The sequence below is a fragment of the Ahaetulla prasina genome, chromosome 10, assembly GCF_028640845.1.
Source record: "Ahaetulla prasina isolate Xishuangbanna chromosome 10, ASM2864084v1, whole genome shotgun sequence".
Taxonomy (NCBI): domain Eukaryota; kingdom Metazoa; phylum Chordata; class Lepidosauria; order Squamata; family Colubridae; genus Ahaetulla; species Ahaetulla prasina.
Genome location: NC_080548.1, coordinates 29234797 through 29252650, shown reverse-complemented (window position 1 = coordinate 29252650; position 17854 = coordinate 29234797). Strand labels below are relative to the sequence as shown.

General features: G+C 45.5%; 1 protein-coding gene across 9 annotated transcripts in view; it reads left to right on the top strand.

The window, feature by feature from the left end:
- The first annotated feature begins 12982 nt into the window (after nt 1-12982).
- The window catches only part of LIPE (lipase E, hormone sensitive type), a 32325-nt gene continuing 27453 nt past the window's right edge, over nt 12983-17854 (top strand). For 3 of the 9 annotated variants that reach the window (XM_058196085.1, XM_058196091.1, XM_058196089.1), the window contains exon 1: nt 17423-17796. In XM_058196085.1, the coding sequence (XP_058052068.1) occupies nt 17535-17796 (262 nt within the window). In that variant the 5' untranslated portion in view covers nt 17423-17534. Of the gene's footprint in view, nt 13097-17416; nt 17797-17854 lie in introns of those variants that run through there. The other 6 variants (XM_058196093.1, XM_058196090.1, XM_058196087.1 and 3 more) reach the window with 5 other exon arrangements.

The window sequence follows — 17854 nt, the reverse complement described above, 5'->3', positions numbered from 1 at the left end:
CTAACAGGGTCCCTTCCAACTCTTGTTAATCTGTTTAAAAATAAACTATGCTGGCTGGAGAATTCTGGGAGTTGAAGTCCACAAGGCTTAAAGCTGCCAAGTTTGAAGACTTCTGGTGTAGGGTCTCCTGCTTGGGCAGAGGAAGGGGTTGGACTGGATGACCTAACAGGGTCCCTTCCAACTCTTGTTAATCTGTTTAAAAATAAACTATGCTGGCTGGAGAATTCTGGGAGTTGAAGTCCACAAGGCTTAAAGCTGCCAAGTTTGAAGACTTCTGGTGTAGGGTCTCCTGCTTGGGCAGGGGAAGGGGTTGGACTGGATGACCTAACAGGGTCCCTTCCAACTCTTGTTAATCTGTTTAAAAATAAACTATGCTGGCTGGAAAATTCTGGGAGTTGAAGTCCACAAGGCTTAAAGCTGCCAAGTTTGAAGACTTCTGGTGTAGGGTCTCCTGCTTGGGCAGGGGAAGGGGTTGGACTGGATGACCTAACAGGATCCCTTCCAACTCTTATTTTAATCTGTTTAAAAATAAACTATGCTGGCTGGAGAATTCTGGGAGTTGAAGTCCACAAGGCTTAAAGCTGCCAAGTTTGAAGACCTCTGGTGTAGGGTCTCCTGCTTGGGCAGGGGAAGGGGTTGGACTGGATGACCTACAGGGTCCCTTCCAACTGTAAGGGAGGGAGGGAGGGAAGGGGGAGGGAGAGGAGGAAGGGAGGGAGGGAGGAGGAGAAGGAAAGGAAGGAAAAGAGGGGAAGAAAGGAGAAGAGGGGAAGGAAAGAAGAAAAGAGGAAGGAAGGAAAAGAGGGGAAGGGAGGGAGAAAGAGAAGAAAGGAAGGAGAAGAGGGGAAGGAAAAAGGGAAGGAAGGAAGAAGGAGGGAAGGAAGGAAAAGAGGGGAAGGAAGGAAGGAAAGAAAAAGGGAAGGAAGGAGAAGAGGGGAAAGGAAGAAGGGAAGGAAGGAAGGAAAAGGGGAAGGAAGGAAGGAAAAGAGGGGAGGGAGAGGGAGGGAAGGAAGGAAGAAAGGGAGGGAGGGAGGGAGAAAGATTGGAACAGTGAATGGATCCATGTACCTCAGCTAGAATGGAAACTCTTTTTAATTTGATAGTTGGAGGTAAAAGATTTGGGGAGCACACTCCTCCCTAGTTCTCTCAAGTCCTCCATTTCTCGGGTCCTCTTTTTCCTCACCTGTTCCCAGTGGGATGGTGTGAAAGAAAGGAGGACGAACTGGGAGGATCACCCCCAAAGAAGGGCACCCACCTCCCCTACCTCGGTTGGAAGGAAGCAGGGAGAGTTGGTCATCCTTTCTCCAGGATCGCCAAGTCCACGACCCCTCGTAGCCCCTTCCAACCTGCTCCCGTCTTTCTCCTTTTGTTGTGGGGGGGGGGGATGCAGGTGGAAGCTACGGCGAAGGAAAAGAGCGTTCGCTGAGCAGGTCGAAACGAAGCAAGTTGTGGCATCCGTCCTGCACTTGTCCAGGTGAGTCCCGTCTCTTGACTTCCATGGGGGGGGGGAGTTGGGAGAAAGTTTGCCTGAGGGTTTACTTTAGCTCCGTGATGGTGAACCTACGGCACGCGTGCTACAGGTGGCACACAGAGCCCTTTCAACGGGCACGCCAGCCCAGCTGCACTGCACATGCGCACACCTGCCTCCCACCAGCCAGCTGGTCTTTGGGCCTATGCCGTGCATGCACAGGGGTGGGCGCATACATACATGGGGGGGGGGGGGCAGGGGATAGGCATGGGGGCGCTCACATTGCATTTGGGGGGGTTCTTGCGCGCCCCGTTTTGGGACTGGAAAGCCTCTTGCAGCAACCTGGAAGCCAAAATGGGGAACGGGAGTGGGGGGAAATGAGGAAATGCTGGGTTCTGACGATCCCAGCTGAGTTGCCTGATCGCCAGAACCTTTTAAAAGCATTTTTTACAACCTCTTCAACCAAAGAGTTTGTAGAAAAAATGCTTTTAAAAGGCTCTGACGAGAACCGCTGAGCTGCACGATCATCAGAGGCTTTTTTTTTTTACTTTTAAAAGCATTTTTTCAGCCGAAGAAAAAATGCTTTTAAAAGTAAAACCTCTGATAATCATGTGGATCAGCTGGGCATTAGGGGGGGGGCAGGTATTTTTCCTACCAGTTCTCCGAACCACCTGCCGTCATCGCTACCGGATCAGGCGATCCGGTCCGATCTGGGAGCATTTCACCCCTGCTTGTGGGGTCTGGGCAACTGAATGGAGCTAGCAGAGCGTTTTACTGACCGGATGCCCTTCCTGTTGCCAATGCAGAGTTTTGTTCAGTTATATTCTCATTATGTCCAGAGAGAGAAATATCTGCCTCTACTTAGGCTCGAACTCACGGCCTCTTGATTGTGAGGCGAGAGCTCTACCTCTAGGCCACCGCACCATCCCTGACGTCCTTCTAATGATGGTTCCCAATTGCTTTTAGATTTAAATGAACTCCAACATCCAAAGTATTATAAACATGCCTGTCCCTGTGATGGATTCAGCTTACATAGTTTGTCAGGTAAGAAAATGCTCCTGGGTGTAACTCGTGTGGGAGGTAAAGGAAGATGGGTCCGTGGGTGTAGCATCTTCTTAGGCGTGGACAAAAGGAAGAAATCAGAAACCACCCATCGGAACTTTTCTAGAATACTGGCTCGTTTTAATTTTGTCCGCCCATTAAAATCACTTTTCGTTGTGCAGGATACTACAGATAGTAGTATCAGCAATTGAACCCAGAATTATAAAACCCAAAATATAGGACTCAATTGTGGTCGTAAGTAGAGGATTACTGTTGTGCCTCGGCCGCCCTCCTCTCCACAGCCGGGCCCCTCCCATCTCCTGCTATCTCAGCCAGAGACTGATAGTGAAGAAGAATGGCCTGGCATGCCTCCAGCCCCCAGCCCTGGCACCATGCACAGACAGACTGAGCAAAAAACCTCCCTCCTATAGCATGTGAGCATGAAGCCAGCCACGAGCTAGAGTTGCCGGCAGCTGAGCAGGAGGATGAAAAGACACAGTGGACAGATCCCCGCTTCCGGAGAATGGAGAGGCGACGTCAGCAAAAGGAAGGGAGGGGCAGGCCTGGATAAGTGCTGAGTCATGGAGCCACACCCCATGGCCTATATAAAGGATCTGCTTTCTGGCATTCCTTGAGTCAGGCAAAGTCTCATTTGGTTGCTGAAGTCACACCTTGGATTCCTACCTGCCCTGAGAACTCTTGACAGGACTTTGGCAAAGCTGCAGAGGCTTCGTGGCCACGCTTGATACAGACTTCCCAGACCCGGCCGTCAGAGGAGGAGTGGGGCACGACAATTACCTTCTACCTTTCAGTCTTCAACTGACCGATTAAAAGCTGCATTATTTTATTTTATTTTTTTTTCTCTGTTCCCTTTCAGAGCACCGCAGTCCTCGCCGCCATCATCATCATCATCGCCCGAACAAGCGACCTGTGCTCCAAAAGACAAAATGCAGGAGGTTTTTGAGACACTGCGCTTTTAAGGGGATCCACGTTCCCTTATAGTTTATCCCGGTTCTTGGCAAGACCCGAAGAGATTTATTACCCATGACGCAATATTGATTCTTTGGTTATGCACCTTTCTCGTTTGTTTTTTTTAAATATCATTGTTTGCTCTAGGAAAACGTTGGTTGGTTGGTTGGAAATAAGGGGCGTGCATAAGAGCACAAAAGTGCCTACCGTTCCTGTCCTATTGTTCTCTTCATTATAGTATTATATGCATACTTTTACTTATACTTTTACTTATATATACTTTTCCTCTCATGATGGGTTATTGTTTATGTTGATGATTGTATATACTGTTGTGACAAAATAAGTAAATAAAAATAAATAAACAAAGCTCCGAGCTTGAGGCACTTTGTGGGAGTGAACGGCCTGTTGTGAATTGTGTGGGCAAATAAAAGTAGTAATGGAATTTGCTATACGCCGGGCATCCTTCCTGCTGCACACGTTTTGCAACTCCTTGTAAAAACTCAGAGAGGTGCGGAAAATAAAGGCGTCCCAATGGGGAAATTGTTTCCAAATGGGATTGACGTCTGTAGCCTACCCTTTGCAAAATGCTCCATCGAAAGATGGAGGTAGTCTTCCACCTACAATCAGAACAGAGTAACAGAGCTGGAAGGGACCTTAGAGGTCTTCTAGTCCAACCCCTGCTCAAACAGGAGACCCTGTATCATTTCAGACAAAAACCTCCAGTATTGGAGCACCCACAACTACTAAAAGGCAAGTTGTTCCACTAATTAATTGTTCTCGTTGCTAGGAAATTTCTCCTTAGTTCCAGGTTGCTTCTCTCCTTGATTAGTTTCCACCCATCGCTTCTTGTCCTGCCTTCAGGTGCCTTGGAGAACAGCTTGACTCCCTCTTCTTTGGGGCACCCCGAGGTATCGGAAGACTGTTATCGTATCACCCCTAGTCCTCCTTTTCACTAAACTAGACATATAGTTATAAAGCAGTTCACTCCATGACTGACCGAAATTTATTACCTCTTTTTTTTTGCAGTGGTCATTAAGTAGAGAGCGCAATCGTTAAGGTCCTTAAGTGAACCCATTGTTCACTATGAGGCATTTTTGCCGGAAGTTGAAAATAAATGCCTATTTTCAGTAAAAAAAAATGACGTACATTGCAGTCACATGACCGCAGAACACTGCAACTACAGGCCACAACATATGCACCAAGACAAGGATCTCCAACCTTGGCAACTTTAAGCCTGGCGGACTTCAACTCCCAGAATTCCCCAGCCAGCAAAAGCTGGCTGGGGAATTCTGGAAGTTGAAGTCCGCCAGGCTTAAAGTTGCCAAGGTTGGAGACCCCTGCACCAAGACACAATTCCTTGTGTGTCCAATCACACTTGGCCAATAAAAATTCTATTCTATTCTATTCTATTCAGTGTGCACCCAAAATGTGCCATGTGACCATAGGAAAGAGCAGGCAGAAGTTCAGAACTGAATCATAAATTCATTTTTGTGTGGTTCATTGTAACTTCCGTCACTAAGTGACAGTTTGTAAGTCAAAACTACTTGTAGTTTCTGGTTCTATTTTATTTATTTATTTATTTATTTATTCGAATTTTTATGCCGCCCTATCTCCCGAAGGACTCAGGGTGGTTTACAGCCAGATAAAACATGAGAATAATACAAGTAAAAACAACAGTTAAAAAACTTATTAATTAGGCCGAATTAAAAATATCACTAAAATAATATAAAACCCCATTAAAAACTAAATTTAAAACTAAAACCCTAGGCTAGCCCTGCGCAAATAAATAGATGTGTCTTAAGCTCGCGGCGGAAGGTTCGGAGGTCAGGAATGCATCCAAGAGCCAGATACAGAATTTGGCAGTAGTTCAAGGATTATTATTTCTCATTTCTCCCACTCCTCCTCTCTTTTTCCCTCCTCTTGTCTTCTCTATGTGGTCATTAAAAAAAATCTATCCTCAGAGGTTCTTAGAATAGAATAGAATAAAATAAAATAAAATAGAATAGAATAGAATAGAATAGAATAGAACAGAATAGAACAGAATAGAATAGAGGAATAGGAATTAGAATAGAATAGAATAGAATAGAATAGAATAGAATAGAATAGAATAGAATAGAATAGAAGAATTAGAATAGAATAGAATAGAATAGAATAGAATAGAATAGAATAGAATAGAATAGAATTCTTTACTGGCCAAGTGTGATTGGACAGACAAGGAATTTGTCTTGGTGCATATGCTCTCGGTGTACATAAAATAAAAGATACGTTCATCAAGAATCATAAGGTACAAAACTTAATGATAGTCATAGGGTACAAATAAGCAATCAGGAAGCAATCAATATCAGTATAAATTTTAAGGATTCCAGCAACAAAGTTTCAGATCATACAGTCATAAGTGGAAGGAGATGGGTGATGGGAAGGATGAGAAGATTAATAGTAGTGCAGACTTAGTAAATAGTTTGACAGTGTTGAGGGAATTATTTGTTTAGCAGAGTGATGGCCTTCAGGAAAAAACTGTTCTTGTGTCTAGTTGTTCTGGTGTGCAGTGCTCTATAGCGTCATTTTGAGGGTAGGAGTTGAAACAGTTTATGTCCTGGATGTGTGGGATCTGTAAATATTTTCACAGCCCTCTTCTTGACTCATGCAGTATACAGGTCCTCAATGGAAGACAGGTTGGTAGCCGTGGTTTTTTCTGCAGTTCTAATGATCCTCTGAAGTCTGTGTCTGTCTTGTTGGGTTGCAGAACCGAACCAAGTGCTTTCTTCCTCAAGATATCTGGTGGAGAAAATTTGAAATAGCGCTCCTCAGGCCCTCTGCAGCTTAGTTCACTGCGATTGAACCGTTGCCACTTAGAATAACCTTGCAAGTTGGAACTAGAACTTAGGAACAGGTTCCTCAAAAGATGGGCATGACTTCCTGATATATATATATATATATATATATACTAAATAGGTGCAACACAATTGGCTTAATCAGGCTGATTACAAACCCAGGAATTCACATAGCTAAGGAGGAGGTGAGGAAAACTGTCATATGAAACTGAAACTAAGCAAACTGTCTGTTTGCTTAGCAATAGCAATGCCACTTAGATTTAGATACTGCTTCCCAGCCCTCTTTGAGCAGTTTACAGAGTCAGCCTATGGCCCCCAACAATCTGGGTCCTCATTTTACCAACCTCTTGGAAGGATGGAAGGCCGAGTCCAACTTGAGCCGGTCAGGATCGAACTGCTGGCGATGGGCAGAGTTTGCCCACAATACTGCATTCTAACTGCGCCACCCTGTTAGTCTAGGATTTAATTTATAAAATCGGTTAATCCTGTTAAATATATGAATTCAGAACGTAAATCACTTTATGGGAGATAACAACAGAAATTTGTAAATTCAGTCTTATAGGCCATCTGGCGTTTAAGACTGAATTTACATATTTATGTTGGTAAGTGAAAAATTTGTGACGGAAAGGAAAAGGATAAGAGAAGAAGCCTGACAGTCCAACACAGGTAGTCCTCAACTTATGACCACAATTGAGCCCCAAATTTCTGTCGTTAAGTGAGACATTTGTTCAGTGAGTTTTACCCCATTTTACAACTGTTCTTGCCACCATTGTTAAGTGGATCACTGCAGTTGGTAAACGAGTAACACCGTTGTTAAGTGAATTTGGCTTTCCCATTGACTTTCCTGGTGAGAAAATAGCAAAAGGGGATCACGTGATCCCAGGACACTGCGACCGTCGTAACTATGAACCAGTTGTCAAGCATCCCAATGTAAATTACATGACCACGGGGCTGTTGCAACGGTGATAGGTGTGAAAAAGTGGTCGTAAGTCACTTTTTTTTCAGTGCTGTTGTCGCTTTGCACGGTCACTAAACAAACCATTGTTAAGTCGAGGGTTACCATTGCAAACAACTGGTTGTCCAACCTCTTCTTAAAAACCTCCAGTGTCGGAACACCCACAACTTCTGGTGGCAAGCGGTTCCACTGGTTAATTGTTCTAACTGTCAGGCAATTTCTCCTTCACTCTAGTTCAGGGTTCTCCAACCTTGGCAACTTTAAGACTTGTGCACTTCAACTCCCAGAATTTGCTGGCTGAGGAACTCTGGGAGTTGAAGTCCACAAGTCTGAAAGTTGCCAAGGTTGGAGACCCCTGTTCTAATTAGTTAGTTAGTTAGTTAGTTTAGTTCTCTCCTTAGGAAAAGAATGTGTCCGTTAGAACAGGGGTCTCCAACCTTGGTCCCTTTAAGACTTGTGGACTTCAACTTCCAGAGTTCCTCAGCCAGCTTTGCTGGCTGAGGGACTCTGGGAGTTGAAGTGCACAAGCCTTAAGGGGACCAAGGTTGGAGACCCCTGGATTAGATGACCTCCAAGCTTTGCTGGCTGAGGGACTCTGGGAGTTGAAGTCCACAAGTCTTAAAGGCACCAAGGTTGGAGACCCCTGGATTAGATGACCTCCAAGCTTTGCTGGCTGAGGGACTCTGGGAGTTGAAGTCCACAAGTCTTAAAGGGACCAAGGTTGGAGACCCTGGATTAGATGACCTCCAAGCTTTGCTGGCTGAGGACTCTGGGAGTTGAAGTCCACAAGTCTTAAAGGGACCAAGGTTGGAGAGCCCTGGACTAGATGACCTCCAAGCTTTGCTGGCTGAGGGACTCTGAGAATTGAAGTCAAGTCTTAAAGGGACCAAGGTTGGAGAGCCCTGGACTAGATGACCTCCAAGCTTTGCTGGCTGAGGGACTCTGGGAATTGAAGTCCACAAGTCTTAAAGGGACCAAGGTTGGAGAGCCCTGGACTAGATGACCTCCAAGCTTTGCTGGCTGAGGGACTCTGAGAATTGAAGTCAAGTCTTAAAGGGACCAAGGTTGGAGACCCCTGGACTAGATGACCTCCAAGCTTTGCTGGCTGAGGGACTCTGGGAGTTGAAGTCCACGAGTCTTAAAGGGACCAAGGTTGGAGACCCCTGGATTAGATGACCTCCAAGCTTTGCTGGCTGAGGGACTCTGGGAGTTGAAGTCCACAAGTCTTAAAGGGACCAAGGTTGGAGACCCCTGGACTAGATGACCTCCAAGCTTTGCTGGCTGAGGGACTCTGGGAGTTGAAGTCCACAAGTCTTAAAGGGACCAAGGTTGGAGACCCCTGGATTAGATGACCTCCAAGCTTTGCTGGCTGAGGGGCTCTGGGAGTTGAAGTCCACAAGTCTTAAAGGGACCAAGGTTGGAGACCCCTGGATTAGATGACCTCCAAGCTTTGCTGGCTGAGGGACTCTGGGAGTTGAAGTCCACAAGTCTTAAAGGGACCAAGGTTGGAGACCCCTGGATTAGATGACCTCCAAGCTTTGCTGGCTGAGGACTCTGGGAGTTGAAGTCCACAAGTCTTAAAGGGACCAAGGTTGGAGACCCCTGGATTAGATGACCTCAAGCTTTGCTGGCTGAGGGACTCTGGGAGTTGAAGTCCACAAGTCTTAAAGGGACCAAGGTTGGAGACCCCTGGATTAGATGACCTCCAAGCTTTGCTGGCTGAGGGACTCTGGGAGTTGAAGTCCACAAGTCTTAAAGGGACCAAGGTTGGAGACCCCTGGATTAGATGACCTCCAAGCTTTGCTGGCTGAGGGACTCTGGGAGTTGAAGTCCACAAGTCTTAAAGGGACCAAGGTTGGAGACCCCTGGATTAGATGACCTCCAAGCTTTGCTGGCTGAGGGACTCTGGGAGTTGAAGTGCACAAGTCTTAAAGGCACCAAGGTTGGAGACCCCTGGATTAGATGACCTCCAAGCTTTGCTGGCTGAGGGACTCTGGGAGTTGAAGTCCACAAGTCTTAAAGGGACCAAGGTTGGAGACCCCTGGATTAGATGACCTCCAAGCTTTGCTGGCTGAGGGACTCTGGGAGTTGAAGTCCACAAGTCTTAAAGGGACCAAGGTTGGAGACCCCTGGATTAGATGACCTCCAAGCTTTGCTGGCTGAGGGACTCTGGGAGTTGAAGTCCACAAGTCTTAAAGGGACCAAGGTTGGAGACCCCTGGACTAGATGACCTCCAAGCTTTGCTGGCTGAGGGACTCTGGGAGTTGAAGTCCACAAGTCTTAAAGGGACCAAGGTTGGAGACCCCTGGACTAGATGACCTCCAAGCTTTGCTGGCTGAGAGACTCTGGGAGTTGAAGTCCACAAGTCTTAAAGGGACCAAGGTTGGAGACCCCTGGATTAGATGACCTCCAAGCTTTGCTGGCTGAGGGACTCTGGGAGTTGAAGTGCACAAGTCTTAAAGGGACCAAGGTTGGAGACCCCTGGATTAGATGACCTCCAAGCTTTGCTGGCTGAGGGTCTCTGGGAGTTGAAGTGCACAAGTCTTAAAGGGACCAAGGTTGGAGACCCCTGGATTAGATGACCTCCAAGCTTTGCTGGCTGAGGGACTCTGGGAGTTGAAGTCCACAAGTCTTAAAGGGACCAAGGTTGGAGACCCCTGGATTAGATGACCTCCAAGCTTTGCTGGCTGAGGGACTCTGGGAGTTGAAGTCCACAAGTCTTAAAGGCACCAAGGTTGGAGACCCCTGGATTAGATGACCTCCAAGCTTTGCTGGCTGAGGGACTCTGGGAGTTGAAGTCCACAAGTCTTAAAGGGACCAAGGTTGGAGACCCCTGGATTAGATGACCTCCAAGCTTTGCTGGCTGAGGGACTCTGGGAGTTGAAGTCCACAAGTCTTCAAGGGACCAAGGTTGGAGACCCCTGGATTAGATGACCTCCAAGCTTTGCTGGCTGAGGGACTCTGGGAGTTGAAGTCCACAAGTCTTAAAGGGACCAAGGTTGGAGACCCCTGGATTAGATGACCTCCAAGCTTTGCTGGCTGAGGGACTCTGGGAGTTGAAGTCCACAAGTCTTAAAGGGACCAAGGTTGGAGGCCCCTGAGTTAGAATACTGGTGTCTCCCTCCAACTACATTTGGAGATACTCCCTTCAATTCACCTTTACCTCCTTTAACCTCATTATGTGAGTCTATCCACAAAGCCTCTTTCGATTCAAGCTTACAGTTTATCCAGATTTACAGCAAAGGCTGGAATGGAATATGAAGTTGGAACAGAAAAGCTCTATATAACCAACAAAGAAAAAGAAATTCCAGCTAGATGCTTCGTGAAAAACTAGACACTTGGAAATTGAATAGAATAGAATAGAATTTTATTGGCCAAGTGTGATTGGACACACAAGGAATTTGTCTTGCTGCATATGCTCTCAGTGTACATAAAAGAAAAGATACGTTCATCAAGGTACAACATTTACAACACAATTGATGGTCAATATATCAATATAAATCATAAGGATTGCCAGCAACAAGTTATAGTCATACAGTCATAAGTGGAAAGAGATTGGTGATGGGAACGATGAGAAGTTTAATAGTAGTGCAGATTCAGTAAATAGTCTGACAGTGTTGAGGGAATTATTTGTTTAGCAGAGTGATGGCCTTCGGGGAAAAACTGTTCTTGTGTCTAGTTGTTCTGGTGTGCAGTGCTCTATAGCGTCGTTTTGAGGGTAGGAGTTGATGGGATCTTCAAGAAGCATTTCTTTTGAAAACAGATGCATTAAAAACCGGTTTGGTGTTTATTGTCTTTTTTTCCTTTTACTGTGTGTAGGTGGACACCATAGCCACACACAGGCTAATTCTTCCTTCCTCCCTGCATTCCTGCGAAAGCTAAGGATACGATCTCATTTTTTAAAAAATTACAAAATATAACCTCTCACTGCCAAGCAAGCCGTATAGAAGCGAGATAGTCACGATAAGCCGGAAAGTGGTTCGTTTATTTACATACGGCATTTTTTGCTCACTAACAAGGTAACAAGCTTTAGCATGTTGTGAGAAACCAAGCCGAGTGGCAATCACAACAACAAAATCAGTGGTCTAGTTCAGGAGTCTCCAACCTTGGCAACTTTTAAGACTTGTGGACTTCAACTCTGGGAGTTGGAAGTCCACAAGTCTTAAAGTTGCCAAGGTTGGAGACCCCTGGTCTAGTTACACCTTTTCCAACTAACCAATATTAAACTACTTATTTAATTTCAATTATTCTTTGAAACTTTATTAAAAAAAATAAAGGTTCCATGAGCTCACAAGGAAGCTTGAGTTGGGGCTTCTGTTTCTTAATAAACTTGATTACACAGAAAATATGCTAGTTCTGATTATTTGCAGCCCAAAAACCCCGAGGAAGGTTGCAATGTTACCATCTTTTAACTCAGAGTTTTCCAAACTTGGCAGCTTAATATCAGTTGGCTTCAACTCCCAGAATCCACCCGCCAGCTTGGTTTAAGATGGGTGGACTTCAACTCCAGGAATTCCCCCACTCAGTTTGCTTTAGGATGCTTGAAGTTCTACTCCCAGACCCTCCCAGCCAGGTTGTTTTAAGAAGAACGGATTTCAACTCCTAGAATCCTCCAGCTAGCTTGCTTTAAGTTGGGTGGACTTCAACTCCCAGAACCCCCCAGCTTTAAGTTGGGTAGACTTCAACTCCCAGAATCTCCCAACCAGCGTGCTTTAAGTTGGGCGGACTTCAACTCCCAGAGTCCCCCAGCCAGCGTCCTTTAAGTTAGATGGACTTCGACTCCCAGAATCCCCCAACCAGCGTGCTTTAAGTTAGATGGACTTCTATTCCCAGAATCCCCCAACCAGCGTGCTTTAAGTTAGATGGACTTCGACTCCCAGAATCCCCCAACCAGCGTGCTTTAAGTTGGGTGGACTTCAACTCCCAGAATCCCCCAGCCAGATTGTTTTAAATTGGGTGGACTTCAACTCCCAGAATCCCCCAGCCAGCGTCCTTTAAGTTGGGTGGACTTCGACTCCCAGAATCCTCCAACCAGCATCCTTTAAGTTAGATGGACTTCAACTCCCAGAATCCCCCAGCCAGCGTCCTTTAAGTTGGGTGGACTTTGACTCCCAGAATCCCCCAGCCAGCGTCCTTTAAGTTGGGTGGACTTCGACTCCCAGAATCCTCCAACCAGCATCCTTTAAGTTAGATGGACTTCAACTCCCAGAATCCCCCAACCAGCGTGCTTTAAGTTAGATGGACTTCGACTCCCAGAATCCCCCAACCAGCGTGCTTTAAGTTGGGTGGACTTCGACTCCCAGAATCCCCCAACCAGATTGTTTTAAATTGGGTGGACTTCAACTCCCAGAATCCCCCAGCCAGCGTCCTTTAAGTTGGGTGGACTTCGACTCCCAGAATCCCCCAGCCAGCATGCTGGCTAGGGAATTCTGGGAGTTGAAGTCCACCCATCTTAAATTGCCCAGGTTTTAAAACACTCGTCCTCCCTCTTTAATATTAGCATGCAAATAGGCAGCGCCGACCAAAAACCCGCTTGCGGTCAACTCAAAGAAAATACATTCCCGAAGCTGATTTTAAAGCATTCCTCAGGTCGGCGGCCCCTTTAAGAACGGCGGCCACCCAAAAAAAAAAAAAAAAAAAGGAGGGGCGGGCTCAGAACGCTGTCTTCAAAGGAACTGGCGGGGTGACGTTCCAAAGGGGCCCCCTCGGCGACTCCGCCCTCCGCCCATTGGTGCGCGGCTGTCATGTGGCGCTTCCGAATGTTCGGGCTGAGGCGGAAACCGGTCCGTAAAGGGGCCACCTGTGGGCAGAAGTGGACGGAAGCCCCATTGGGTGAGTCGAAGGCGAAGGAGCGGGACGGGCAGGCAGATATTAAAACACCCCCCCCCCAAAAAAAAGGAATGGGACTGCCCGCCTTGAGAGCCCTTGGTCCGCGGATCGGACGATTCCATTTACGAGGGGGGGAAGGAACTTTGACAGCTGCTGGACCCCCCCCTTCAAGGAAGTTATGCAAACTAGCGGCTTTGGAGGGTGGTGGTCGTGCAAACAGGGGTCTCCAGCTTTGGCAACTTTAAGCCTGGTGGACTTCAACTCCCAGAATCCCCCAGCCAACTTGTAAGACTTGTGGACTTCAACTCCCAGAATTCCTCCGCCAGCTTTGCTGGCTGGGGGATTCTGGGATTTGAAGTCCACCAGGCTTAAAGTTGCCAAGGTTGGAGACCCCTGGTCCAAACGGTGGGAGAAAGAAACCCAAGGGCAGCCTCATTAGCTTAAGCGAGCCTGGCACGACTTTTTGCCCTTCGAACTGGAACTCTTCCTGGGGAATTCTGGGAATTGTGGTCCGGGTGGGTGGGTAATGCGGACGGAAGATGGAAAAGGAGATGAGCCTTTTTAGGAGATGAGCAAGTTTGGGGAAGGAGAACTGGAAGGAGGAAATTCATGGTGGACATAGAGATGCGCGCTGCTGACCTTTTTGGGGTGGTTCTCCAGATATGTTTGGACTACGCCTCCCATAATCCCCAGCTTGCAAAATTCAAGCAGCAGGGATTCTGGGAGATGTAATCTAAAGCAGGGGTCTCCAACCTTGGCAACTTTAAGACGTGTGGACTTCAACTCCCAGAATCCCGCAGCCAGCTTTGCTGGCTGAGGGATTCTGGGAGTTGAAGTCCACACGTCTTAAAGTTGCCAAGGTTGGAGACCCCTGATCTAAAGGAATCCAGGGGACATCTGGAGGCCCCGACACTGAGCCCTGCTAGAAAGAGGGAGAGGCTAGAACAGGGGTTCTAGGATGGAACTTATGGACTTCAACTCCCAGAATTCCCGTGCTGGCCATGCTGGCACGGGAATTCTAGGAATTGAAGTCCACGGGGTCATAAAATTGACCACCTCTAGGATAGAAGGTGCCCGGGACTGCTGATTCAGAAAGTCCATTTTCCCCAACATGATGCCTCCAAAGGTGGACCAGACTCTGTTCATGACTTTCTAGGAGTTTGACTTAGCCAATCCGGAGTCAATGAGTGTAAATCCGTTTTTCTCAAAAGCTTGGCTGGAGAATTCTGGGCGTTGAAATCTGCACGTCTTAAAATGCTCCAAGTTGAGAAACACTGATGTAAATTATTGGAGAGATTCGCCCTGTAAATAATACATCAGCTGGCTGTTGATGGAGATTCTCAGTCATCCAGATCACAGTTGTCCCAAAAGTACATTTTTTTCAAGAGGCAACTGGACTTTCTGGTTTTTGGGGTTTTTTTGAAGACGTTTCGCTTCTCATCTGAGAAGCTTCTTCAGCTCTGGCTGGATGGTGGGGAATGGAAGGACTTATACTCCTTGCAGACATCAGCTGGGTGTTTTGATGTTTTGGGTCCCAGATCCCGTCATCCTTGCCAACTACTGAAGCTGTGTAACTGGACCAACATTTTATCATGACGGAGCTGCACCAACCCAAGGCAGTGGGATCATAGCTGTCAAAATTACTTAGCTGGAAAGATCGCTGAAGGCCACCACAAATATAGCTTAGCAGTTTATGTATAAATCAGTGAGTTATTATTTTAGGCTGCATCGAGTGACGTGGGTAGCTTGAAGGCTTCTGAAAGTTGGCCGCTGAGAATAAAATATGAGGAAAAAGGATTTTTTTTTTAATGTGCTAAGAATTGCTTGGTGATATTTTAGCACTGCTCCCTATGATTTCTGTGCTTATTTTTACAAGAGTTGTTGTTGACCCGACAAAAAACAGACTCTAGCTGGGATACCAAAAACAAGACGACAAAGCCAACAAACATTAAAAAACAAAATTCAAGAAACACAAAAGGAAATTCCATGCAATTATAGCTCCTGAGAAAGGGTGTTGTTGTTGTTGTTTTTGCCACGTGTCTTCCTGCAAATTCAGATATCAGCTGCATCTATTTGAAAATCCAGAGAGCTTGTGCATGTGTTTTACAACATAATGTTGAGGTTTAGGATTGTCTGCGGAGATTCTCAATCATCCAGGTTCGTGGTTTTCCCAAAAGTGCTTTTTTTCTATTTCAAAAGGCAACTGGACTTTTTTTGAAAACATTTTGCTTCTCCTCCAAGAAGCTTCTTCAGGTCTTCAGAAGGAAGGGGGGGAAAATCGAGAAAGTCCATTTGCTTTTTGAAAAGTACTTCTGGGAAGTTTAGGATCGTTAACGTTAAAACCTTCAAATTCTGAAATGGCTTTTAATTCCCAAAGTAGTTGCGCGTTACTTAGAGGATAAGTTGCTTTCTCGGGTTTCAGAATACTTTTGATCTCCGTAAACATGCTTAAGCTGGATCAAGCTCTATCTGAGTTAATAGAACTCTTCCCGACATAGAATTGCGCCATAAATATTGCAGGGTTGCGGCGTCTATACTCTTGAATCATGCCTTCGTACTTGCTCTTAATATTTTGAACAAAAATGGATGATGGATGAGACTGCCTCAGAGTTTCAACTTTTGCTGAATTCCGCTTTTTTTGTTTATTATTTCATTTGTTTTTCATTTATTTGATTTTGATTTTTGATTATTATATTTATTTCGTTATATTTATTTCATTGTATAAAATACCAAGAAAAAAATAGAAATAGGAAGTTAAGGGAAGGAAAAGGAGTGGAGGAACACCTTTTTTTTTTCTTTTCTTTTTGTACCTCACATCTTGTTTTCTTCAAGTTTTGCTGAATTCCTTGTTGGGTGCTTCGTTTGTTTATAAAACAAAATTTATTAGCCAAGCTATCTATTGTTAACTGATTTTGAGCAAGAAAAACTGTCTACTTACGCAAGAAATAATTGCCGGATAAATAACCCAATTGCATAACAGAAGTATTTCTAAGCCAAGTAACCACAACATCTCTTTTAATCTTGTGTTACCACACAGCGATACTCCATTCATATGCTTTCGGATGAAATTATTAGCTGGGAGAGAAGTCAATTTTTCTATTATATATCCTCTTCTGATGTGTAAGGATAAAGCATTTTGTTGTTCCTTCAGAAATTGCTACTGTCTTAGGATGCCAAACCTGCAAATACATCAAGATTGCCACAAACTCTTGTTACTCCATCCAAGTGTAACTTGGCACTACTATTTAATGAATTGATTTTTCACGTCCTTGCTGCCACCAACATAATGAGAGAGAGAGAGAGAGAATCTGGTATATTTTCTCTCTACGTCAAAATTCGGGAGGGTGCCTCTCTCTGAGCCTTCAATTTCAATGATGTCTTAGAATAGAATAGAATAGAATAGAATAGAATAGAATAGAATAGAATAGAATAGAATAGAATAGAATAGAATAGAATAGAATAGAATAACAGAGTTGGAAGCAACCTTGGAGGTCTTCTCATCCAACTCCCTGTCTAGGCAGGAAACCCTACACCACTTCAGACAAATGGTTATCCAACATCATCTTGAAAACTTGTTGGAGAATTCACAACTTCTGGAGGCAAGTTGTTCCACTGATTAATTTTCTAACTATCAGGAAATTTCTCCTTAGTTCTAGGTTGCTTCTCTCCTTGATTAGTTTCCACCTATTGCTTCTTGTCCTACCCTCAGGTGCCTTGGAGAATAGCTTGACTCCCGCTTCTTTGGGGCAGCCCCTGAGGTATTGGAATACTGCTATCATGTCTCCCCTAGTCCTTCTTTTCATTAAACTAGACATACCCAGTTCCTGCAATCGTTCTTCATATGTTTTAAGCCTCCAGTCCCCTAATCATCTTTTGTTGCTCTTCTCTGCACTCTTTCTAGAGTCTCAACATCTTTTTTACATCGTGGCGACCAAAACTGAATGCAGTATTCCAAGTGTGGCCTTACCAAGGCCTTATAAAGTGGTATTAACACTTCACGTGATCTTGATTCTATCGCTCTGGTTATGCAGCCTAGAACTGTGTTGACTTTTTTGGCAGCTGCTGCTCACTGCTGGCTCCTATCTAAATGGTTGTCCACTAGGACTCCAAGATCCGTCTCACGGTTACTCCTATTGAGCAAGGTACTACCTATGCCGTACCTGTGCATTTTGTTCTTCTTGCCTAAATGTAGAACCTTACTTCCTAGAGACTTCATCTCTATCAGGAGGTCTCCAAAGGTGGCAACTTTAAGATTTGGGGACTTCAGCTCCCAGCATGGCTGGCGGGGGAATTCTGGGAGTTGAAGTCCCCAAGTCTTCAAATTGCCACGCCTTGCTCTATCATAACCCACATTTTGGAATATAAGCACTGTAAGTACTCTATCCCAGAACAAAAATTGGCACCAGCATTGAAAAAAAAAACAGGGTGGGGAAAACTCGCAATGGTGCCAGCTTCCTTCAACATTTGTTTTTCACTTGTCATTCCGGTTGTCATCACCCATGAGGGCTGGAAACCTTGTCTGTGTTTCTGTTTTCAATTTTTCAGTTCGACCTGGCAATTGGCAAAGGTGCTGTTGCAAGCCTTAATTCCCTTTTTTTTGTTTGTTTGCCGTCTGCCCCTTGAGTTTTTGCAAGCTTCCTGCCATTGCGTCGTCGTGTGTTTCGCCGCTCGTAGAGTTATGGACTGGTTTAAGCGCGTGTTGGGTAAGCTGCGCTCGCTCGTAGGTGCCGCTAAAGTTACCTGCTCTGTTGATTGATTGAT